We start from the raw sequence: 24,856 nt of genomic DNA, 5'->3' as shown, positions 1-24,856 counted from the left end.
CAGATCGCGAGCGTTGGCGCAGATTCCTTTGATGAAACCGACACGAGCCGGCCAACTACCAACGCTCGCCCTAACGTTGGGACCAATGCCATTTTCTAGATCCACACGTTGGATGAATAGCGTTGGGGCCAATATTGCCATCCTTTTTGCGTGATTTAGGTGCTGGCTCTCCTTCAGCCTGGGTTGTTTCAGCTGGAGGAGATTTTGTTTTAGTCTTTTTGACTTTCTTTGTTTTGACTTCAGCAGGCACCTCACTGTTGTGGGCTTCTGTATCTGTTTGCTGTGAGTTTTGCTTCTTTGCTTTTTTTATTTTCTTCTTTTCTTTAATCTCCTGGGTCACATTCATTAAGGCCGATAATTCAGGCCGGCGTATTAAGTACATTAATTCGTGCAGATTGAACATGAATATTTTATTTGTTACGCCGGCTCCACACGTTGGCCCCAATATTGGCCCCAACGCTATTCATCCAACGTGTGGATCTAGAAAATGGCATTGGTCCCAACGTTAGGGCGAGCGTTGGTAGTTGGCCGGCTCGTGTCGGTTTCATCAAAGGAATCTGCGCCAACGCTCGCGATCTGTCCACACGTTGGCGCTTTGCTCAGTTCTGTTACAACACGCAGCGAGTGCATACGTCGAGCGAGAATGGCTTTCTCATCCACAAAATCGTCACCGGCTTGGACATAACAAATATAAATGTGCACTCATCATTACTATAAACGCGCTCAGAGCAGTTTCGATTTCTGTATCGGACATCTTCACATTGGCGTTGACGGGATAGAACTAGTTTATTAGCCAACGTGTGTACGCCTCACCGAGTTTGCAGTCCAACGTTGGTACGAGCGTTGGGACCAACATGTGGAGCCGGCCTTATGGAATAGGCGGCAAGCAGGCAGACGAAAAAAAAAAATGTATTTAGGTTGCAATATAGCATTTTGCAATTTTTCGATTGGATTCATAATCTGTGACCCCATGACCTGTGGCAAATATATTTTTCTGATTGCAGGACAGATGGCAGCAGTAGTACTTGATACTTAGACAGCTGCTGAAGTACAAAACATAACCTCTAAAAATATTCATAGTACGTCCGGATTATCATGTGTTATTAACACTTTTGTTTTCTTTTTTTTAATTTAAAAAGGCTTGTTAGCTATAAAAATGAAATCCAAGTCGTTTGACTTAAAACTAAATACCAATGAAAAAAAGTCACTGGACAGGACAGCTGAGTTTGCTGGCTTTTATAAATCTGCAGCTGAAACGAATAAACTTGGCGCGGAGAAACGTAAATCTGATGGAGTCGTGACTAAAGAAAATACAAAAACGAAAACTGGCAATGTAAAGCCAGAGACTCCGATTAAAAACAAAAAACGGAACAAGCAAGAGCTGATAGATATCTCGCAAATCAACATCGATGGCTCCACTTTAGGCGGCACAAGTTTTCCTCGAGCCAGTTCTGTTCATGACATTAAAACCTCCACTCCTAATTCTAATGGTAAAGTTCACGATCAAGGTGGGAAAGTCAAGTCGATAATGAAGAACAAACCCCCAGTTGAACAGTCTCCAGACAGTGCGAGGTCCCATGTGTCCAGCGGGAAGCCCAAGAAGAGGAACAAGTCTGTCAGCTTCATGTTAGATGATCACGAGGAGGTAGTAGTGAAGAGGACCAAGTCTGACGACTCCAAAATTAATCAAAATCTTGAGTCCAATGCCACTATTGTGAAAGATAGGAACAAGAATGTCAAAAAAATTAAAAAACATCAGCAGTCTGAGAAGGAGAACAAAGCTGCTGAAGTTAACAATCTAAATATGGAAGTTGAGAACAGTAAAGTAGCACTTGACAAAAAATCCAATAAGTTTAATAAAGTAAAAAAAATAGTAGAAGCATCTCCTGCAGGAGATGCAATGAATGTGACCCAGGAGATTAAAGAAAAGAAGAAAATAAAAAAAGCAAAGAAACAAAACTCACAGCAAACAGATACAGAAGTCCACAACAGTGAGGTGCCTGCTGAAGTCAAAACAAAGAAAGTCAAAAAGACAAAAACAAAATCTCCTCCAGCTGAAACAACACAGGCTGAAGGAGAGCCAGCACCTAAATCCCGCAAAAAGGATGGCAACCCTGATATTGCTGAGGACTTGGAGAACCTGAGCATTGGTGACAATGCACACACACTGTCAAACTTGCTGGATGAAATGACTGTTGTGGACAAAGACAAAAGGAAAATTTTAAGAAAAAAATTCAATAAGAACAAGAAACCAAAAGGCTCTCAGAGTTCCAAAAAAGATGATGCAGAGAAGCCTGAAGAAGTAAAGGAGAAGATAAAGTGGAAGAAGAGGAAATGGAACAAGGATAAGAAGGGGGAATCCAATGAGGATGGCTTGTCCAACACACTGCTTGTGGAGAACCTGCCTCTATCTATGATGCTTAACTATAAGAAGATACTTACTGAACATTTCATTAAGCATGGAGCTATTAAGAAAATTGGGTAAGACAAAAGATTAAAAAATATCTAATAAGATTTGTTTCATCAAGTTGGTATTTGTTTGATATAAATATGGTATTTTCTTTTAGTATTGCAGAGGTATATCCCACAGAAGAGTCCAGGCCTGTATTCACCACCACAATTAGCTTCCAAAATGACTCGAGTGCTGTACAGGTAACATAACAAACTGTTTATTTTATTTTACTATCTGGAACAAGTTTCACAGCAATTTAAAAGAGTATAACTTAATAACCAAGTCCAAAATAATATTTCAAATGATTTAGATACATAAAAAAAGATGTCTGATTGCACAAATGTTAATCTCCTATATAGAAATTGACTGGGTGAAATTACCATCTCAATTTTTTTAAGAATCTACATTATAATAGAGCTCTTTTTAATTTTCAGGCATTAGAAGAGAATAATTCATATTTGGAAGGCAGCCGCATCCAGGTGAAGCGGCCGCTCCCTGCCACACAGACGACAGTTGTCGTCCGGTCGTACGCAGAGCTCACTGACCAGGCGATATGTACCACCTTCCTTGGCGCCGGCAGGATCAGGAGCATACGACATTTGGTCAAGGGGAAGAAGAGTATGGGTATGTAGACTTGGATTATTATAACTTTATTCCGAAAATATTGAATTATATTATGCCCATCTAAATCGAATCTGAACCCCTTGCCACAGAATGAAGAGCATTAAATTGTATCTAAATATAATTTTTACTTTTTACAGCCACAGCATTTGTTGAATTCGATGGACCGTCAGCTGTGGAGCGCGCGATCAAGTTAGCCGGTGATACCAAGATTGGCGGCAAGAAAATTCATTTGTCCAAATTCGAGATACGTGCCAAGAAAGCGAAGAAAGAAAAGAATGAAGCAGACAGCGCTGCTGACGCAGATAGCGAGGACTCTAATGATTAGATTATAATATTTCCAATAGTTTTTGTAAAAAAGCCAAGAAATTTGTATGTACAGGCGGCATTTAAATAATACTGTCTCAGTACGCACAAAACGAGATAGTCTTTGGACCTCTCCATTTTATACATTTTCATTCCTTTCTGGAAATCAAAGTTTCAAAAGTGTTGTTGATGGATGGTATTCTACTTTGTATGGCATTAAATTCTTGCATTTACATGCTCTCAAAAACTCATTAATCATAGCAAAAGAGATTTTTCAGTGATAAAACTTTTTGTATCTGTGTTTTACATATTTTATAATTCAAGCTTTAATGCTAAAACGCCACTCAATTTTAAGATGTAGGTACTACAAATGATAGAGCGATATTATTGAGTAGCATTTCAGTATTTAGGCAAAACGCAATTAAATGTACTTTTATACTGTTTAACCAATATGTTATACACAGTATGCATATTTTAATGTTTAATGAAATATCAAGATTATTGATGTTATACACACACATGTATTTGTTACAATAAATGTAGTTTTTAATGTTTTAACAATAAGGTCTATATTCCCAGTACTATTATAGTATTTTTGTTAATTATTATAATTAACTCCGTGTGCGCCCTCTTTATGTATTTTATGACTTTTTGTAATGTTTTAAATTGTTTGTAAATTACGTCGATATGTTAATGGGCTGCATCACGGATATGGAATAATGTTAGATGTATGAAAAATAAAAAAGTTTTGAGTGACGAATATCGTGAAATAAACTGACTCGTTGAATTTGAATATGCTTTTCATTCAACTTGATACCTCCACCCTCGATCTTTTTTCTAGGAGACCTTTAAAAAAGCATCTAACTGTTAATATCTTTAGATTTCCAGGTATACAATAATGATAAAAGTAAAGTTCCTTAAATTTATGAGTGAAGTAAAATCTATAAAAAAATATTGTGTACGAGCAAAAACTATGTTTCCGCCCGGGATCGAACCGGGGACCTTCTGCGTGTTAGGCAGATGTGATAACCGCTACACCACGGAAACTTGAATACGAATGGCGAAATTATGAAACCATATCTACACCTACTACATAACATTATTATAATATGCGATATTAACAAACTTTTTAAGATTTCTACACTTGAAATGATGGGTTCATAGAAAAAAAAAACAAGTAAATAATTTGAAACAATAATTTATTGTGTTCTTAGAGTTAATAGTTATGCGTTAAAATTAATTATACTGTATACACAAGATTCTTAGTGTTCCGACATTAAACTATGGTCTTTATTACAATTAATTATTTACAATAATTACGAATAAATTATATTTATGTCTCAACACGACTCGGTTACAACTATATCGTACAAATAATACTTTTAAAACATACATTATTACTATCACTTAATGATGTATTGAGATAATACAAAAATATTTCATTTTTATCAGAAAAATAACGTCCATTTCGACCGGTGCGCCTGCGTCGCTTTCTCAGCGACTAGGTAATAACGTAATTTAGTAAATAACAATAGATATTGCCCTCGGCAGGTCCAGTCTAACACATGAATGTGATTTTATTGCATACCAACTTGATTTTGCTGTCAAACATGATTGTAGTTACTATGTACGGTTTCATAAGACTGCTTTAGAACATCAAGATATTATCGTCCTTACACGCTAGTAAACACCGCTCACTTTCGCTCAGATGCATGCAAATATTTATAAGTAATCTACTATAAAGGCGAGTTTTACTATAATATTTCATTTTCTTTAGAATTGGTTAATTTGCGATGATTTCTTAGATTTCTTACATCTATCCTGTACAATTATGAGACACAATCAGTAATATTGTGTAGGTAGAGAAACCAATATTTTTCAAACAAATACTTTCTAAGAACGAGTCACATTTTGAGCGACATGTAATTTTTAGATCGCGTCAATTTTGGATGGAAAACAATAATAAATAATTTTCAATAAATTATACAATAAATAATGATAAATACATTCCGAGATCGTGAACATATCGACAGTAGAACCTTATTCCGACTGACTGCTATAACCAACCTGACTACCAAAATCATTAGTGATGATGCGATACGTTACTGAGGCCGAGAGAATATGTAATATTGATGTCATAAACTGAGATTACGTTGTCACAAATAGTAAGTAAATGAATTGTTAAAAGTCACAATAAAAGTAAGTTAACAAAATTAAATAAGGATTAGCCACAGAAAATGGAGAGAAAAGATATGTTTACTTGGCCAGTCATCATACATTCATAATAGTGATTTTGGTACAGGTACAATGGTCATAGCGTCGCAAATACATCGGCTTGTTCAAAGTCCCAGCTGATTCTTGACTAAGTTAAACCAACTGTTGAACAGCATCGCGTTTGAAGCTCATTATCTTGCGCTCTTCAGACAGCCATCACAACTCCCGATAGAAACTATGTCGTAAGCCACACATAAAATACTGTCTCACATTTGTCCTTCGGCATTATCACATTTTACACTGAAATAATTAACTATACACGAATTGGTTTCCAAAACAGTTCGATATTCTAGCTAAGGCCGCTATAACACTGCAGTTCACTAGTAGACTAGTCGAGATGTTTCCTTCGAAAGATCTCACTGGTCCGATAGCGAACACGTCTGTGACGCACTGAACCGTGAACGCGAGCCGAGCATTACGTGTCGCGTGCCTGAGACTAGTGTCGTGTGATACAGACCATGGCTAGCGTAACCAACTCCCGAGACTACAGTACTACGCAGCGCGCGCGGCGCCGGCCCCGGCGGGGGCGCCGCTAGCGCTGCGAGGCTAGTCGTAGCCCTTCAGCAACCCCTACGGGTGCCGCTGGTTGGGCACTGGGATGCTGTAACAAGATATATGTATCGTTATAAACTATATTCCATCTCAATAAATTGGTAACGGTTGACAAACTATCGCCGTATCGTACATACCCATAAAATGCTGGGAAACTGGTGTCGGTGTTGAACTGGAAGTTGACCGGTGTCTTGGGCGAGGCGCAACTGTAGCTGAGGTAGTCGTCGGAGGCGTGCAGTTGTCTGTTGAGGTTCGGTTCGGAGGCACTGCGCGTGATCTTAGGCATGGCGCGCAGCATGGACTCTAGCGAGGCCAGGATTTGACGAAAGAGAGGACGTTGCTCTCGGTCGAACTTGATACAGTCCTCGAACAGACGCTTCAGGGCCTGCGGCGCGTCCTGGCGCACGCGGCGAGCATCAGGTCGCAGGAAACCACGGCCCACCATCCAGAGGATCTGAGCAGGGATGATAGTCAGAATTTAGGCGGTAAATTATTACTTCATTTTGAATACTAAAGGTCAGGAAGTAAAGGAAACAGATAATTTTGTAATGACAAACATTTATGGAAGAATAGATCGAGTTGTATTACCTGATCCTTGTTATTGAGATGTGCATAAGGCAGTTCCCCTGCCATGAGCTCGTAGAGCACGATCCCGTACGCGTACACGTCGGAGCGGAAGGTGTATGGCGCGGGCTCCTCCATGCGGATGACCTCGGGGGCCATCCACAGGATCGAGCCCGTCGGCTGCTGCCACTGGATACCGCCCGCTGTAGACGTGTCTGGAACACAGTATATTTCAATAAGAATAGAGAAGATATATATTTATCCCAAAGTGTACAGTGTTATATGTATTTGAGTCTGTTTCAGATCAGACGCAATAAAGTTTAGATTAGTTTAATAAATTGAACACTATGCTACTCACCGGACCACCGCACCTTGGCCGTGGCTAGACCGAAATCTCCAATCTTAACAGACCAGTCGTCTCTCAAGAATATGTTGTTTGATTTCAGGTCCCTGAAATGCCACAGTAACGGTTTAATTACACCAAATTAACAAAAACACTACCCAAATACATCACCAAGACAAAATAAGACTCTTAAGTAAGCTTATATGTAAAAGAAATAAAGTTACCTATGAATAATATTCTTAGCATGCAAGTAGTCCATGCCCTGCGCGGTCTGTCGCGCGACGTCGATGAGGTAGAGCAGTGGGAAGGGAGTCTCGAGCACGTGCAGGTGCTGGTAGAGCGACGAGCCCTCGCACCACTGCGTCACTATCGCCAGCGACGGCTTCGACACGCACCCCATGAAGAGAAGGATGTTGCAGTGCCGGGTTTTACGGAGGACTGCCACCTACAAGGATAAAACATTGTTGTAAAACCACTTTTTACCTGAAAACATATGGTGCAAGTAGGGCAAAGGTGCTAATCTGCAAGTATTACCTCGTTCTTGAAGGCCTGTAGCTGAGCAGGTGTAGGAGTCTTCACATTGAGGGTCTTCACAGCCACGGGGCCGTGCCAGTGGGCCTTGTACACTGTTCCGAAACTGCCAGACCCTGCACATAAATAAAATGGTTTCAGCATGATGTTAATATATGTGGGAAACTTAAGATTTTTTATAGGTAAAGGGCAATCAAGCGAATCACCTGATGCTAAGCGTTACCCGTGGATACTAGCAAGCCAGATCTATATAGAACCAGCTGGGATAATGTTTAGTTGTAATGCTCACCTATCCTAGCCCCGATGAGTATTTCGTCGGCGTGTATGACCCAGTCGTCGTAGCTCTCACGCGGCGACAGCGCGTTCTTCCACGACTCGTCCGCAGAGCGCGCACGCGCACGCCTCGGCCTTAGCGTGCCCGTCGGAGACGCCTGATAATGTAAAAATATAGTTACATAATAGTACTAAGTATGTATTATGTATTATTTTTAGTAATTTAGGAACATACAACAGTCATAAATATATTATAGTATGGGGGTTTTGTTGTCCACCCTTCTGAAGGCTTGTTTAATTCAAATCTGTGACAGTTATTAGATGTTCAACAAGTGGCAGACTATTGTCATCGATGTGGTGGTCCAAGCACCACCCACCACCCATGTTCAGCAGTAGATGATCAGTTAGATTATGAAGGTGACTGGTATGTAGAGAAGGTGTTACCGACCTGTGTACTCTGGCTGTGCTGCTGGTCTACGGCCTTGTCCTTGTCATCCTGTTTGTGTCTGCCCGAAGTCAGGTAGTTCGAGGACTGCGGCGAGTTGTTGCTACCCTGGTATCATAGAACATCACAATTTTTTAGTCTATTTACATTTCACTATGATAATTTAAACACATTCAATAAAGAAGTCAATGAGAAAATCACAGTAATTTTGTTTGTGTCATGAAAACTTTTTTTATTTCATTTCATCACCTATTTTGCTAGCATTCATGATACGAGGCAATACCAGAGCAAACACGTATATTGGCAGTTCACTAACGCATGCCAAACAGATATTGACATTGATGATGATAAATAACTTCATAATAGTTTCAGACATTCGTTTCACGCGCAATTGCGTACGAATTTCTACGCATTAATTGTCGTCATTGTAACTTTTACAAGCGAAAGAAGTTTAGTTCGTTTGATTCAATACATAAACTCTTCTTGGAACGTTAATGTCTTTCATAGACACGGTGTATCATAAGCAAATGTAGTTAACGAGATTTGTTTTCATATTAGAATTAAATTTTGGCTCATCCTGTAAATATTAATATAAATAGATCTATAAATCTACATAGTTAGGGAAGCCTTTGCCCTGCAGTGGGACAACCATGACTAAAAATAAAAATAACATTAATAAATGTACCTGGTTATGCTTCCTCTGGTGTTCAGCGAGGGTCATAGGTCTCTGCACCATGTTAATGCAGACATTTGGAGCGGAGTTGGATCTGTCCTGCTGGTTCAAGGAGCGCGGGTGCTGGTGCCTGCACAAACAGTAAATATAAACCATATGTTCGTGTAGTATGGTGCAAAGTGCTGTGTAGGACATATTTTACACTGTGTTGGAGTAGTTTGGGTACATACAATGTGTCAGTATTGGAATATGAAGCTTTGTATAATACATCGGTTTGTGATTGGTTATTGGTTTTAATTTGGGACCTAAAACAAACACAAGAGGTGTTGCAAACCACACAAATATAACATTAATTTACATTATGAGGTAATTATCTGGTTAATCAAAGATTTATAAGGCATAGAAGGTACTAAACACTCTATATACAGAAGCATCAAATCAGCAACGCATTCTATCACGTATTGTACTATAATTCTCGTAAAACATATTAAATTAATTATGTTTCATTAAATTTGTCTCACGTAACTGTTTGGTCAGGTAACTAGCAAGGATGCTCATGACTATGAGTCCGTAGCGTAGCTTGAAACTAGTCGAGTTACCTTGTCAAACAGTTACGCGAATAAGCTGTAACATAACTAGCATTCTAACAATGTTATAAATGAAAAATTTCTACTAATAATTTATTAATTACTGTTTTTTAATCAATAGTTACTGCAAATATGGCTCTATACAAATAGCGGTTTAAATACAGACTAACTGATATACAGATAGTTTGTCCTATTAGATAAAGGAGCAAGTCTAAGAAGAAGGGAAGGTACAACTGAGTGCTATAGACATGTACAACTGTTTGTGTGTGTGTGGGTTGGTGCACACCTGTCTGATTTAGTATTGGACTAAAAACAATATTTTATTATCTAGACAGGAACCAAAGACGTACAATACATACAAACCTCTTTGGTGCCCATATGACGAGAATAGCTACATATTCAAGATTTTTACTTTTTTCTTATAAGATATCTAATATGAAATTATAGCATTGATCCCAGTAACATAACTTGACTGGAAGCCCAGAGTTTGTATGTCAGTCTTGATTATTGAAGGATGGCCAAATGAATTCAAAAACAAAAGCGTTAGTTTTGAAAAAGTTAATAAAACTGTCAAACATTTTGTTTATTAATTCTCATCAAGTAAGCCCCAACCCTGATCGTGTGTGTAATATTCGTGTTACTGTGTGAGTGTAGCGTCGAATGCGTTCACAAAAGCAAGCGGTGCCAATCTAGTGACATAATATTCACCAGTGGACATCAAACTCCTTCATTTTCTTTGCTGGAGAGATAGACCTGCACATCAGTACATTGCTTAGTAACTTGCCTTCTTTATAATAACTTATACATGTTAAAATATAATTATGTAATTAAATACATATTATAAAGGGCTGATTACAAGCCCAATATTACTTTAAACAATACTTATGCGCAAAACAATATGTTTTTAGCGCAAACTAGCACCATTTGCGCAAGTAGCGCATGTATTCAGATATTATGCAGGACGATAGTAATACTAACTTGCTCTGGTCGGTTCTGGAGATCATGTGATGGTATCCGAAGTGTGGAGGGAAGTGCAGGATGCCAGCCTGTGTCTCAGGGTTCTGTGCCAACAGGGCTGCGTAGTACGTGTCCGTCATACGCACCTGGTTTGAGGATAAATGGTTACAGTTTTATCTATTACTACATAGTATTACGACAACGTTGGTTTGGTCAAATGATCGCAAAATCAACTTACGAACAAGTGCTTTTCGAAAACTCTCGGAGGGTTTACAGAGTATGGAACATTCACCAGCATACTATAAAATAGGATCATGTCTCTCAATGCCTCTATATGGAATTAATAAAACAACTGGTAAAAAGTAAGTTTCCCAATAATGTGTGCAGCCCTATAATAACACATCTAATATATAAATTTAAAATATATATAATATATATAATTGTGATCGAAAATAAGATGTATAGTTTCGTCGACAAACTATTTATACCACTTCACCAGACCAAAATAAATGATTTTGAATAAAATTCACATACAAATCACTTACGATAGAATTTCCCGCATATTAATTGAATTCATTAGCATGCATGCATTATAACTATGATTATATTAAATGACAGTTGTCTACAACTATAATGGGAAAGTTGGAATCAATGACTAGTCAGTCAGACAGGTGCTGAATACTGATGAAGATGGATAGTGCAAAGATTACCAAATTATTATGGTTTAGGATGGATGAATAGGGCAAGGAATTATGGGAAAGCAAGACTGTGTAGTACAGTAATGTGTAATAATAATAGAAAGAAAAACTAATTCTATTCTTGTCATAAAGCAAGTTTAATCAATACCTGATGACAGATACTGGGCACTTTGTCGGCGCATCGCTGGTGGAACTTGAAGTTGCACTGCGAGCAGTAGAAGCCGTTGAACAGCAGTCGCCTACAGCACTCACAGAAGGCGAGCGTAAAGAACGTCTTCCGAGTGAACTGGTGAGATATGTGGGACATTATCGGGAGCTTGTCCAATGTCCGTACTGTCACCTGTTGACACACAATATTGTAAACATGTTGCCTATACTAGCATACATTCCTGACTTCACATCTGACTACCATGAACAGAATAACATGATATTATAATTCTATTGAGAGTGGGAATCAAACTAATTTTGATCATCATCAGCTATGTATGATTTATACCAGTAACTAAGTTAGAAATATTATTTTCATATGTAATTTATAAATGAACAAAATACAAAAATAAAACTGGTGTTACAGTGTACAATATTTATAGAAGGTAAACTTGATAAGATACTTTGAATATCTATTTAGCAGACTGTAATATATTACCTGTTAGGTATGCTTTGTTTACTTATTACAAGTCAATAGTGTACACAAGTATGTAATCAAATAATTCTCCCATCCAATACTTCCCAAGTTATGGTAAAAAATGTTTAATTTGAAGAAATCTCTCGAGGTAAAAGTTTCCTCAAGCAAATAATGTCTTTCTTGGGCTCTACTTTTATAAAAAACATTTAGTTACATCCCAACACATAAACATATAAAGACGTAAATAAACTAAACATGCAAAACAAAAATCAAGCAACATTGTTTAAAATGTAAAATGAAGACTATAGAAAATAATCTGAAAGTTGACATTACTTAGTGGACAGGAGTTTAAAAAGGTAATAAAAGTGTTTCACACTGTCCCATCTGTGAAACAAATCAGCTTACAACAAATCATTATAGCCAACACAAGAACTGTATACTACACAAGGCATAAACAAATTAAAGGAATTTGAGCCTCTGGCTTGGCTTGAAACTAGTTCCTCGTCAAATAGTTATGTGAGTGAGCTAAAAAACATAATAATGAAAATCAAGGTGATTGTAAAAAAATCATTTCTGAATACGCTTGAATTTTATTAGAACAGAATTGAGTAATTAAAAATTAAAGTATTTATTTCAATTCATCCACATCCACATGATAATTTTGTTTATATTGATTTACTTGTGTTAGTGGCATTTACTGTAAAGCTAATGCATACTATTAAATATTATTGGATGGAGATACTATTGGGATTTAGAATTAATTTCTCATTGAAAAGAAAAGAAAAGTTAATTTATTATAGATATTTGGGTCCATTCTCCCTCAGTGTTTCAGAATTATAACTAACTTCATATAGTCTGTTATTCTGAATTCAATACAAACTCAAGTCAGTTCCTTGACTTCATTTTAAGAATTGAAACCCCAAGCAATGGTTTGAATGGTCTCAGATTTTTTTCTAATTAGACTGTGACATAGTATTTTTTACTTAAATGTATTGTTGCACAGTTCAATAGTCTTCTATAGCAAATATATGTAACAAACAAAACAATTTTTAACATATTATTGCTCTGGGATCAAATAGTTCTATTATTGGTTGCAGACAACAATTAGTTTGACATTCTACCAGTTGCTCTCCATTTCCACTTAACAAACCTGTTGTGCCACTGTACAGGGAGACCAAGGACAAGTGGTGTGACCCAGCAGGCTGCAGCTGTGTCACAGACTTACCATCACCAGAACAAAACAAACTACACTGCACTGACCTCCTCGGCGTCGATCATAGTAATGTCGATGTCCCACGGTATCACTAGGTCATTGCCTGTCCGCACCACTTCACACATCTCACAAGTCAGGTTGCGCAGCTTCAGCGCCTTGGAGAGCGCGTCCCGCAGCGTCACGCCCTCCTTCACCTGCACACTCGTCCGCTGCTGGTTCGGCAGGTGCGCCCGCAGGAACACCTTCGGTTGCCGCGTAAGAGTATCGAACTTTTTACTGTCATCCTGTATCGAGTACTCCTCACTTCTATCCGGCGATTCACACTGCAGCAATTCACGTAAAGTTCGTTCTCGTAACTCTAAATTATGCAACTTTGACGTTAGCTCCTGATATTCAGATAAATACAATGACGGGGGATGCTGGAAACCAGCAAATTTTGCATTCAGAGCGTCAATGTTTTCACGGGTTACGTTTATGATGCTTTGAATGTTCCTAATTTCATACGTCGGGTCCGCTACGTCGTCACTGTCCGTCGACGTCGACATATTATCACTATTGATAGATAATGCAGGTATATTTCCATTAATTTTTCTTGAACAATTTTCTTTCTCTCTAGTAACTGCCATTTCTTTTCCTATTATTTTTTTTTATTTTCTGCGCAGACTCGCGGCGCAAGACAAGAATGTTGTTGCCATCATTTTATATTTTTTCAGTTTTTTATACTGGTCATACAAAAATGGTTCGTCGACATAACACGTTTTTTTTTTATTAAGCTTCCTATTCACCAAATCAGCTACTATATGTGTTGTTGTATAAAAGACAGACTAATCTATTTTTTATTAAGTGATTTGATATAAAAGTCTTGCAAGAAACAGGACTGTCACAAATCGCAAGACCACAGGTACACAGGAAGGAATAGAACGTGTTATAGTCAACTAATTTTACAGAAGATGCCGAATGAAATATTGTTGATGTATCTAAAATAGAAAGCAAAATCTTATAAAACATATTTCTGCACGGCTAAATATTATTTATGCAAACGGTAATGACCGTGTTTGGAAACATTTATCTACGTACTGATAAATCTGAAGATTTTGAGTTCGTAGATAAATATTTCTACAGGTAATACTTTATTTCTGAACGAAAAAATGTCATTTCATTATCAGCAGTCTGTCATGTAAACAGAAATTTGACAGTTGATGGTCATGTTTTTGTTGATATTTTTATACTAAAAAGAAAGAATCGCTTAAATGGAACATTAAAATATCTAAGAGATACAGATTACGTTACGTTACACACTAGACAATTGATTCTATTAATAAATGTAAGTACGCTCTCTAAATAATTGACCATAAATGGAGTGAATGTGAAAACGAATTAATTAAAATTCTCCGCTTTAAATTGAGATTCAGATCATAGTTCTTTGTAACAATACGTGATTGAGATTGAAAAACGGAATACGCAATACAATACTATTTAAAATCCTTTTATTATAATCTACGAATTACTCTTTGATTCATGAGCTCATTAAAAGTAAAGGTGAATTATTTATCTTCATTACTAGCCCTTCAGTTTTAGCAGTCCTAAGATGAGTGAAAACAACGGACATTCTCGTCTCGTGTCATATGAGCAAGTGAAGTCTATCATAGACTTCATGGCACAGCATGTGGAGTTTGCATCAGGTAACCTTCGATCTCTTGAAGCGAGACACACATCCAAAAGGCTATGGGAGGAGCTGGCTAAACTACTGAACTCCTGTCGAGGAGGCACTAAGAAAACTACAGATGGATGGAGTAAGGTAAATAAAATAATATTGTAACAAAAAATTACAAAGATTAAATAAAACACTGCAACTCTGTAGAAATTGATCTTTTTCTAAATTAATGTAAAGTGTTTTACAGTACTGGAGTGACTTCAAAAATAAATTAAAGAATAAGGTTTGGTTACTGAAGAGGAAGAAAGCTGGGAATTATCTCAAAGGAATTAGGCCGCTGACTAAACTGGAGAAGCGAGCTCTGGCCATACTGGGACCTTACTATGAGAAGAAAAAGTCCAGAGATGCTGACCCACAAATGGTGAGAACAATTTACTAAGTATTTAATTTTAACTTGCAGTGTTTCCATCTCTATATATATTATGTGATTATTATCCATCTTTTCAGGACAATATGCACCCACAAGTAAAATTGGAAAGCTTTCAGGAAACTGTACATGTGAAGAGTTTTAGTAAAACAAGTAATAATGCCAGCAACAGGCTCTCAGGTAAACCTTCTGTCTTTTCATATTGAGAATATTATTTTAAAGAGTCCACTACTGGCTCTATGGTTATTGCTATCCTTTAGTGAGTTAAGATGTTCATAAAATTTCAGCTGGTGATGATGAAACTGATGACAGTGCGGAGTCCTTTGAAGGAGAATACACAAATGACAATGACTCCAACACACCTGCATTACAGAGTAAGTAATTTTTAAAATGCAGACAACATTACCCAATACTTTTCAATGTAAATGAATTAAATAGTTGATTACATTTCATCAATAGGTACAAATAGATTAGCATATTTCAAGATATGACCCTTATACTGTAATGTGCACTTTACTCTTCCATTCAATAAAATAGCATCTGCTTTCAGGTATTTATCCAAAATGGCTGATAGAAGTAGAGAAAAAACGTGCTGATGCTGAGTTAATACGAGCAAAGGCAGAAGAGCAGCGTGCTGCAGTGGCTGCAAAGACTGCTGAAGCTTCACTCCTGCAGGCTGAAGCATTGAGGAGACTGGCAGATGCTGCAACCACTCAGGCTGAGGCTATCATGAGGATAGCTGGTGTACTGGAGTCCAGAGCACAAAGGAACAGTATGCTGGATTTGTGATTCAGGAATTAATGGCTCTGAACACCATGTAGCTAGTGCATAAATCTATTACAAACCAAATCTTAATTGCATCATAATAAGTTTGAAAATATAATGTAATTGGACTATGTTCAGCAGTAGATGATGGTGACAACCGTTTAGGGTAGCTCGATGTGCTGGTGTCTCCAACTACAAACTATGCTACGTCTAGAGAGGCTCATAATGGAATTGAATCTTTTATATTGTGCAATTAAATTATATAATTTTTAGATAGCAAATAGATATGGTTATTCCTAGTGTTGTGATTTTAAGTGTAGATAATTATGATTGAAATTGTAGCTTGTTCTTGGGGTCTATGTCAAATGAATTTAGTATTTGAAAATAAATATTGAATTTCTTCAATAGTATGGTTGTTAAGTATGATAAAAAAGTTGTTGTATATTGTTATTTTTATTATATTCCTAAATGTATGTGATAAGTTTATCTTGTATAAATAATGTAAATATGAAAAAACTATTCTTTAGTCAACTATAGTGGATAGAGGCTGGTCACATTAATATAAAATTAAAAAAAAGAAATACAACTTAAAATAAAACTTTAGTATTTATTTCAATTGCCTAACATAGTCTTATGTTAAAAAATGTATTTACATTATACTAACTTAAATTAAGATCATCTTCAGAATTTACAGCATCTCAAAATCGTCCCTCTGTAAAAGAAATAAAAAAATCTTTATTATATTACTCTTCAGCAAACTTTAAAGAACTTCCTATAGAAATATTGCATAGTTACTACATTTTATAGGAAAGCGACATAAAGATAATAAATGATAACTTACCAAATCATTGTATTCCATGACATGTCTCCTGATAGCCGACCCGTCAACCCAGGTAACAAAGTCTTCCAGAGCTCTGGTCACAAGGAATGCTGGATCCTTCACAACTTCTGGCCCCACTCGAACATGTCCTTGCTCAATATATTTTGTTGCTTCCTTCATATTCTCTGACATTTTATCTGAAAATCAGTCAATAAAAAGGTTTAGTAAGACAGGTTTGTAGAATTACTACAAAGTAAAAACTAAAATATTGTTCTGTTCTAGTCTGTTTAGTCCAGGAGTTAAGATATGTAACAGTTGAGTAATATATTCAGTTATATCATTTATGGAACACAATCCACTTCAATTTTGCTAATAATGCTAAACAAAATTGAAACTTGTTAGGTGGTATTTAAAAGTAAACTTGATTTTACTTACTTCTAACCATTACTGAAGGTAATCTTCGTCTGCAGAACGAGCTAGCTGAGACATTGGTAGCCAAGGCCAGGTCCCACCGCGTTGGAATCAATCCCATTTGATACAGCTTCTCCAGTAGCTGAGCACTCGACTCCGTTCGAAATTCATTGCTAGCGTCCAGATCCTTTATTTTGTTTGCCAATTCACGAATCTCTCGTGATAATTTGTTGTACCTATTACATAAAAACAGTATTACAACATATTGTTCCCTTTAAATAAACAAATTTTTTATATTACAAAGGCGACTTACTTTGTATAATCTTCCCTCTTTTGAATATGATACTTTTTCATAACTTTCACCTCATTGAGATTATTGTCGACTTTCCATGATATAAAGTCAACTTTCTTTAATAGCTTTTGTTCATGAAACTTTAATTTTCGCACCATTTTTATTAATTTTTATATTTCTAACGAACGAATAAAATACACAGCATTCACAAAAATAGCACGTGTATTTACCTGTCAAACTGTCAATTGACACTTCAAAGCTGTCGCAAATTCGCCACAGACTACACTATACATGATCGTAGACAATTCAATAATGAAACACTATTTGACAAGTTAATTCCTCGCAACATTGCAAATCAATAACTTCATGTTGAAATGTGATGAAATTACAATTTAGTGGTCGCTGTAATATTGTCATATTGTTTAAATATTTTATTTATCCAAAATGAAAGACAGTTTCTGGACGTTGAAGTGGTTGTCATACAGCTGTCATATTCCATTCTACAAATTGTCTATGATCTTAATTGATCGAACTTCCAATTCCATCTCCATCTGAACAACGAAATAATAAGAAAACAATATAGTTAATCTGAAATAATATCGGTGTATAATAACATTACAAAGATTAAAGATGGGTGAACACATGAAAACCAATCCTGGTGAATTTGCTGAATACATACAATCGATCCTAAAATTAAACGCACTAGAAAAAATGACCGAAGATTTGGATAGAGAATTGGAAGATTCTCAAAAAATTATGATGGAAATAAAATCCATGTACGACTCTGTGTCTACAGTGCCCGGAAATTACGAACAACCTGCTAACAATGAGATGCGACACGAGAACATATCGAAATTCTTGGAAGCCGGCGCTCCGAAATTGTTGATGCCAGATATGGCTGAAGACAACATGGATGTTGATATAGATGAAGCTATTTCCTCTTTGAAGGGCTACGCTGAGCGTCTTAAACAGTCTTTAATTGCGCTGGAGCACCAGCCTCCTAGGCCCTCAGGAATGACTGATCTTAACTTGGATCAGTATGCTCAGAGCTTGGACCAGCTTGGCAAACGTTTGGCTAACATGAAACTAAATAAAAATGATGATGTGAAACTGAAAAATGCAGAACTTGAGGCTAAGCTGCAGCAGCTCTGTGGAGATGTTAACATGTTTACAAAGGTAAGTAATATAGCTTGGAAAGAATAAATAAAAGCATTTATGTAGCTCTCTTTGACACCATATTTCTGTTTCAGTTGGTTGACTCCAAGAAAACTCTGAGTGAGAGCAACCAGAACTGGACTGAAAGCCGGCAGGATGGATATGAGTTGCAGTATGACAATATTATAAAGAAATTGATCTCAGACCTAAATGAGGTCTTATATCTGCTGCAGAACAAAGCTTAAATGGTTTATGTTGTTTTTTTTTTAAATTATGGATCTCTGTTATTTTGTTGTCAAAGCACAGCTTTTTGTAGATTGTGGTTCTAAACCCATTTTTTAAATTTCATTCTAATAATTCTGCTTCAAGCCACAAATATACACATATTTTTTTTTCAAAAATAATTTGATATGAATAATCTAACATAAATAATCTCAAGTAGAACCATAATAATCAGTGATGTAGAACTTTTCCATAGATTTATTACACTATGTATGATTTTTGAGAAATTTTATGCATATGAATATGTAAAAATTTTGTTTTAATGTTAGGGTCCAGTGAAGTTTTTATTATATTGTGATTGAATAGATATACCTAGTTTAGTGAGTAAGATGTATGTGTTGGCTGCATGGCCATGTATCTTAATAATATTAGTGTTAGTATTAAATAAGTAATCTCTTATTGCAAATAAAAAGTCAGTATTTTTGTTTGTATAATTTATTAAGTTAATTTTAAGATGATTTAATTTAATAAGTACTCCAAATTTCAGGTCTTTTGGTCTCTTAATAAATAATAATGCGTCTGTAAAAGTACAGTGTTCAATTCATAATGTATGTTGTAAATGAGTAATTTTTTTAAAGTAGTTGCAATATGGTCTAACATTCCAAAATAAAGAGTCAAATCATAAGAATGTAAAATTGTTTCAGTAAAGTCAGTAATAAATTAGAACCTAATTAAAAAATATAAATAAACAAAAAAGCTTGTAATGATCATTGTCTTCCTAAGTTTAACAACATTTACAACAGCGGCATCAGATCTATCTGTACTTATAATTTGTGTCGTGTCATCAGCTTGAGCTGGAGTCCTGTAATTTCATTCTCTTACGGTCAGTGTATTGGTCTATCCCATTCTCATCATCAACATTGTTCTTATCTTCTTTGGAGGGTCTCTCATCTGCTTCTAATACTTTCAGCCTAATGTCGCACAAAGTGGCCCCATGGAGAGTCTTGATGGCTTCCTGAGCAGCTCTTATTGATGCGTATTTTGCAAACCCAAATGTTTTGTTAGGGAAAGTAGACACATCTATAAGATCACCAAAGCGGCAGAAGGCGTCTTTCAATATTGAAACAGGGGGAGGATGAGGCTTGAACACCAGGAAACATCTCTGGGCTACTCTGCTGTTGATGTTGGCCAGTGGTTGTGGTGGAGGCAAGCTAACACTGCAGAAATCTGATTGAGAAGATTCCAATTTTAACTCTCTCGGGCCTGATGTGGCCTCTTTTATCAAAGTTGACGCTTGAGCAATAGCCTCAGCAAGCTGAACCAAGTCAGGATTTGCTGAGTCCATAGCATTTTTGAAGCTGTTTACAATAGTGGATAGATTATTGGCTGCCTTACTCAAGGGATTGTCATTAGGTTTTACAGATATGATCTCTCCCGAAGGAAATTCAAAATTATTTAATCTATCTACAGCATGAGCAGCAGATTTTTCATCTTCATATGAAATAATGGCCTTACAATAACCATTGAAGGAATCAGATGTGTATTTACATGAAGTCATTCCTGGTATAATGTTAAATAGTCTTTCTATAAACTTCTGTGGCACTTGTGGGCTACAAGTGACACTGACGGTGTCATAGTTGTGGGGTTTGGTCCTGATCAGTGAAGTCAAATTATCCCTTTTGACTATTTCTCCTCTAGTCTGATTGTAGTGGTCACTGATATTATCTTTTATAATACTGGAGTTGCTAGAGTGAAAGTTCTCAGTGAAGTTTTCAATGCTATTCCTACTTCGTTTTAGTTCCTCTTTAGGTGTTGCGAATATAGCTTTGTATTTCCTATCACATTCTTCAAATGCTCTGGCTGCATCGAGGAATGTGTTGTAGTTGACATAAGCAAAGCCTCTACATTCATCAGTAAGTTTATCTCTCTGGAGATGGACTGACTCTACATGACCAAATGCTGAGAAGTGTTGTCTTAGCTCACTCTCAGTTATTTCTTTGTGTACTTTAATAAAGAGACGCTTGTACTTGTCCTCATTAGTATTGTGGTTGTCGTTCTTATGTGTGGCAACCATGACTCTTATAGGTTTGTTACTATTCTGAATAGTTTTCAAGTGCATCTCTTTAATTGCCATGGCTGCAGATGATGTTTTAGTGTACTTAATGTATGCGATGCCCTTAGACTCCCCAGTGTTACGGTCCCTGGGCATATGTATGTCTTCTATTTGCCCGAATACTTCGAAAGCCGGCTTCAAGTCTTCTACCCGTAACTGCTTGTTACAAACTACGAATATTCTCGAGTAAGGTGGTTTATCGTCATTCCGGTCGTCATTTCGCATGGTACTTTGATTCCAATTATTCATGTTCACAGTCTAACGGTAATATAGATCAGTACCTACGAGTTTGTCAATCAAGTCGATGTTACAAGCAGTCTGAAATAAGTAGTCTCACGTTAGTCTGTTATATTTGGTCTGCATGTCCAGTTTATATTCTCCAATCAATGTAAAATAAACAAATAACTGAATCACAAACACAAAAGAAAACTAAAAAAGTTCATTCACCTCATTGTTATTTGACGGATACAGAATATTATTGAAATGACAATACATGATACAGACAGATTATACGAAGAGGAATACTCTATTTATTAAAAAGTAAATGGGACCATAAACTTATAAAGATGGTCACACACTTACAGATTTTTATTTACAGACTGCTTTTGATTTACACCTGACCATTATAATACACAAAAGAGAATTAGACAAATCATTGTGTAAATCGGTACATTATTGGTTGTGATTTGAGAAAGATTTGGGTTGTTTTGTACTATTTTTCAGTATTGATGGGCCATTTTTTGGATTAATATTCAAACCATACAAACTGATCGAAAAATTGCCCATATATATTTTCATGATGATTTTGAGGCTAGGACGTTGAAAAAAATACAATTTTTTGACAATTTTTAACATCCTATTTGTATAAAGCTATTATAGTGAATGAGCAATGTTGTTTGTTTGTTGCCACACAAAATTTTACTGCTGTCATAAGCTGCTGTCAGTCGACAAACGTCAATTTTCCGTCAATATCTGGTTGTGTATTTTGTTTTCCTTCATGAAAATAAAATGAAACGCAGTATTAATAAAAATGAGCTGAATTATAAATTAGTTTTCGAATACGGAACTGTGCAAATTTAGTTGCTTTTCATTTAAATTTGTAACTTCTTATCGCTCAATATCGTTTACTCTATAAAAATAAAAAATGTTTCATAAAAATGATAGTTGCTTCCTACAATCGCGTCAAAGATTTTACAGAAATGATGATTTTCAAGACGAATTAAATAATTTGTTTAACAAGAAGTTCCAATTCCGTTTCCACAACGATTGGAAATTGCCTGAGAAAGAGTCGTGGTTCTCGACGCCTCCCTGGAAAGTGAAGCAGTTAGAGATCTTGAAAAATCGATTAAATTTTCACAAAAGCCAGTTGAATGATTTTAATATTGAAGAATGGAGCAGTCATACACGGCGCAGAAACCCTGCGGGGGAAGTTGGTTGGAAGATTAGGTGTCTCGTAAACCCAGAGTTCCTCACACAGGCATGGACCAAGTTTTACGAGTGTGCGTGCACGTATAACATTATACCGGCAGAGGCGACGCTAGAGAGGAAGATGGTGTCACTACACCTGTGTGAGGCACCAGGAGCATTCATCACATCTCTGAACCATTACCTGAAGTCAAACCACCAGAACATAGAAGTGAGTGCATGTAGGGGGGCCAACTACCATAATACAGTATTAGTTTGCATAAATAAACAATTCAGACAAGTCATTATAGGAGCAGCACCTGATTATACAACATTACCATATCTATAAGTATTGAACATTAGCTGTTAATAACCTTAATTAATAGAGTTTTATGATCCATGACATCATTCTGCTTATTACTTTACATTTGGGTTCCATTAAGTACCTTTCACTTTAATTAATTGCAAATGATTAATTAATAGGTATTTGTACTTTCAGTGGAAATGGGTGGCCAACACACTAAACCCATATTATGAAGGCAACTCCCCATCCAATATGATCAGTGATGACCGCTTCATGTTCCACACTCTGAACAACTGGGACTTTGGGGTGGACAACACTGGGAACCTCATGGACTGGGACAACTCACAGGCTATCATCAGGAAGGCCAAATCTTTGGGAAAGGTTATTAGCCTGTAATATACAATTTGTTTGCTACAAGGTATTTTTACATTCATTGATTACTTAGCTGATGAAAACAAAATAAATAATGTTATTTATCTAGAAATAGTTAGCTATATTCTGTTGATTGTTCTGCACCCCAGGTCCTGCTGGTGACAGCAGATGGGTCCATAGACTGCCTGCAAAAACCTGATGCCCAGGAGGAAGTGACATCACCACTCCATTACTGTGAGATCATTACTGCATTGCAGGCACTTAGTCCAGGTACTGATGTTACATTATTTGAGAACAATTAAATATAAATGTTGATGAATAAATTAACTGAAACCTGTTCTCTTTACATTTCAGGTGGCACATTAATCTTCAAGCTGTTCACACTATTTGAACATTCAACAGTGAGTCTCCTGTATCTTGTGAACCATTTGTTCAGTGAAGTGAACATTTACAAGCCAGTCACATCAAGACAAGGCAACTCCGAGGTGTATGCCATCTGCCTCAAATATAAGGGCATGGCTAGCTTGGAGGAGTTCCTTCCTATACTGAAGTCTGCATATGGAACTGATGTTTATGGAAATTTTGCATTATTTCCCCTTGAAGCGATACCAGAGACATTTGTGAAACAGGTTGAAGAATGTGCCTGCTACTTCTGCTCTATACAGTGCCAAGTTATCAACAATAACCTCAAGGCCTACCTCATGCAGAAGAATATAGCACTCCACAGAGACATCAAGAAAATCCGAGGAATAGTAGCTACAGAATTTATCTGGCAATATGATCTCAAGCCATTGGATATGGAACAAGAGATCTTGAAAGGAATTTTACATGAAGAAAACAAAATCAATATGAACCCTAGATACCACCGTGGATCATACACTGAGAGGCAGCTCTACACTAAGATGTCTCTCCGGGAAAAATTAAACAACTTGAATTCATTCCTCCAAGCTGAAGTACTGTCTAACCCTCTGATATTAATAAATGAACAAGTGAAATGGATGTGCTTTTATGATGAAAAGATAGAACTGAAACTCATCTTCACTTATGGTTGTCCTTTACAGAAAATAAATAGCTCAAAGTTTATATTTGTACCTATATTTAAGTTATACCAACAGATTTTAGCTGAAGAAGAGTTTAAGGAGATAATATTTTGTAAAGATGGTAAAAATATGGATAATGATAGAGACTACGGACTGGAGATACACTTGAGACTGATGCTCCCTGAGTATGAGCATACAGAGAGCTACCATGTGTTTGAGAAGAGATGTTTCAAGATGCTGTTGCAAAGTTTAAACAAGTTAGCAGTGGGGCAAAGTCTCCTCATCCAGAACATCAGCATGCTGTCCCACTTCAATGTCAGTGTGATATACATCATCACTAAGAAGTGCTTTGAAAAGATTGGGTTTACATCTCAGAACACAATTGTGTTGAAAAATCTTATGAACAAATCTGCATTACATTACCTTGAGCAAGTGGACTCTGAGTGTGACACAGTGAGGAGTGATGGTACCAAGGATGTACTAAACTCTCTCATGGTGCAGACAACAAATGTTGGTGACTTTTACAACAGCATTGTTTTTTATAACAATACATTTTATCGGAACAAATGTTTAGAGTATCTCACTAAGATTGAAAAAATAATATAAATCTTTTCTGCATTTTTAACTATGTATGTGTACTTGAAGAGTATTTTTTAATATTTTTATTGTTATAAAATGTTCTTGTTCTGCAAATCCTATTTTACAAACATTTAAATAAATCTTAAATGTTGTATGAATGATGTAGTTTTCTTTACTTTCCTAT

The 24,856-nt window shown here is 36.5% G+C and overlaps 7 protein-coding genes and 1 non-coding gene across 11 annotated transcripts; 4 read left to right on the top strand and 4 right to left on the bottom strand.

The window, feature by feature from the left end:
- Positions 1–415: 415 nt before the first annotated feature.
- Positions 416–4,172, top strand: LOC118262620 (uncharacterized). The gene is made up of 4 exons (XM_035574138.2): positions 416–2,481; positions 2,568–2,652; positions 2,887–3,076; positions 3,214–4,172. Exons 1-4 carry the CDS (start codon positions 1,157–1,159, stop codon positions 3,399–3,401), a joined length of 1,788 nt encoding a protein of 595 aa, XP_035430031.2. The 5' UTR covers positions 416–1,156; the 3' UTR covers positions 3,402–4,172.
- A 181-nt stretch (positions 4,173–4,353) lies between these two features.
- Positions 4,354–4,426, bottom strand: Trnav-aac (transfer RNA valine (anticodon AAC)). The gene has a single exon. It is a non-coding gene; the product is annotated as a tRNA-Val (tRNA).
- A 135-nt stretch (positions 4,427–4,561) lies between these two features.
- Positions 4,562–13,820, bottom strand: LOC118262560 (raf homolog serine/threonine-protein kinase Raf). Of its 2 annotated transcripts, XM_035574036.2 has the most exons (13): positions 13,162–13,820; positions 11,425–11,616; positions 10,600–10,724; positions 10,330–10,374; positions 9,047–9,164; positions 8,365–8,469; positions 7,933–8,074; positions 7,647–7,759; positions 7,337–7,557; positions 7,128–7,219; positions 6,794–6,984; positions 6,343–6,659; positions 4,562–6,254 (listed from the first exon to the last, which is right to left on the bottom strand). In XM_035574036.2, exons 1-13 carry the CDS (start codon positions 13,738–13,740, stop codon positions 6,224–6,226), a joined length of 2,271 nt encoding a protein of 756 aa, XP_035429929.1. In that variant the 5' UTR covers positions 13,741–13,820; the 3' UTR covers positions 4,562–6,223. The 2 variants fall into 2 exon arrangements, with proteins under 2 accessions (XP_035429929.1, XP_035429930.1); XM_035574037.2 differs by lacking the exon at positions 10,330–10,374.
- A 451-nt stretch (positions 13,821–14,271) lies between these two features.
- On the top strand, positions 14,272–16,558 carry LOC118262468 (uncharacterized). Of its 3 annotated transcripts, none has more exons than XM_035573839.2 (6): positions 14,272–14,438; positions 14,679–14,912; positions 15,016–15,189; positions 15,276–15,375; positions 15,483–15,569; positions 15,746–16,558. In XM_035573839.2, exons 2-6 carry the CDS (start codon positions 14,703–14,705, stop codon positions 15,982–15,984), a joined length of 810 nt encoding a protein of 269 aa, XP_035429732.2. In that variant the 5' UTR covers positions 14,272–14,438; positions 14,679–14,702; the 3' UTR covers positions 15,985–16,558. The 3 variants fall into 3 exon arrangements, with proteins under 3 accessions (XP_035429732.2, XP_035429734.2, XP_035429733.2); XM_035573841.2 differs by having other exon boundaries at positions 14,278–14,438; positions 14,693–14,912; XM_035573840.2 differs by having other exon boundaries at positions 14,278–14,438; positions 14,687–14,912.
- LOC118262470 (U3 small nucleolar ribonucleoprotein protein IMP3) lies at positions 16,548–17,721 on the bottom strand. The gene is made up of 4 exons (XM_035573844.2): positions 17,505–17,721; positions 17,216–17,427; positions 16,802–16,977; positions 16,548–16,672 (listed from the first exon to the last, which is right to left on the bottom strand). Exons 1-4 carry the CDS (start codon positions 17,639–17,641, stop codon positions 16,649–16,651), a joined length of 549 nt encoding a protein of 182 aa, XP_035429737.1. The 5' UTR covers positions 17,642–17,721; the 3' UTR covers positions 16,548–16,648.
- Positions 17,722–17,973: 252 nt separating this feature from the next.
- LOC118262469 (uncharacterized) lies at positions 17,974–19,343 on the top strand. Its single transcript, XM_035573843.2, has 2 exons — positions 17,974–18,659; positions 18,734–19,343. Exons 1-2 carry the CDS (start codon positions 18,114–18,116, stop codon positions 18,881–18,883), a joined length of 696 nt encoding a protein of 231 aa, XP_035429736.1. The 5' UTR covers positions 17,974–18,113; the 3' UTR covers positions 18,884–19,343.
- On the bottom strand, positions 19,340–21,554 carry LOC118262467 (RNA-binding protein 45). Its single transcript, XM_050697176.1, has 2 exons — positions 21,421–21,554; positions 19,340–21,291 (listed from the first exon to the last, which is right to left on the bottom strand). Exon 2 carries the CDS (start codon positions 21,220–21,222, stop codon positions 19,705–19,707), a length of 1,518 nt encoding a protein of 505 aa, XP_050553133.1. The 5' UTR covers positions 21,223–21,291; positions 21,421–21,554; the 3' UTR covers positions 19,340–19,704.
- Positions 21,555–21,904: 350 nt separating this feature from the next.
- LOC118262832 (cap-specific mRNA (nucleoside-2'-O-)-methyltransferase 2) lies at positions 21,905–24,830 on the top strand. Its single transcript, XM_035574451.2, has 4 exons — positions 21,905–22,609; positions 22,877–23,062; positions 23,203–23,323; positions 23,408–24,830. The coding sequence occupies exons 1-4, from the start codon at positions 22,118–22,120 to the stop codon at positions 24,697–24,699; spliced, it is 2,091 nt and encodes a 696-aa protein (XP_035430344.1). The 5' UTR covers positions 21,905–22,117; the 3' UTR covers positions 24,700–24,830.
- The last annotated feature ends 26 nt before the right edge of the window (positions 24,831–24,856 follow it).

Source organism: Spodoptera frugiperda, chromosome 12, assembly GCF_023101765.2.
Source record: "Spodoptera frugiperda isolate SF20-4 chromosome 12, AGI-APGP_CSIRO_Sfru_2.0, whole genome shotgun sequence".
NCBI lineage: Eukaryota > Metazoa > Arthropoda > Insecta > Lepidoptera > Noctuidae > Spodoptera > Spodoptera frugiperda.
This window is presented reverse-complemented; position numbering and strand designations above follow the sequence as displayed.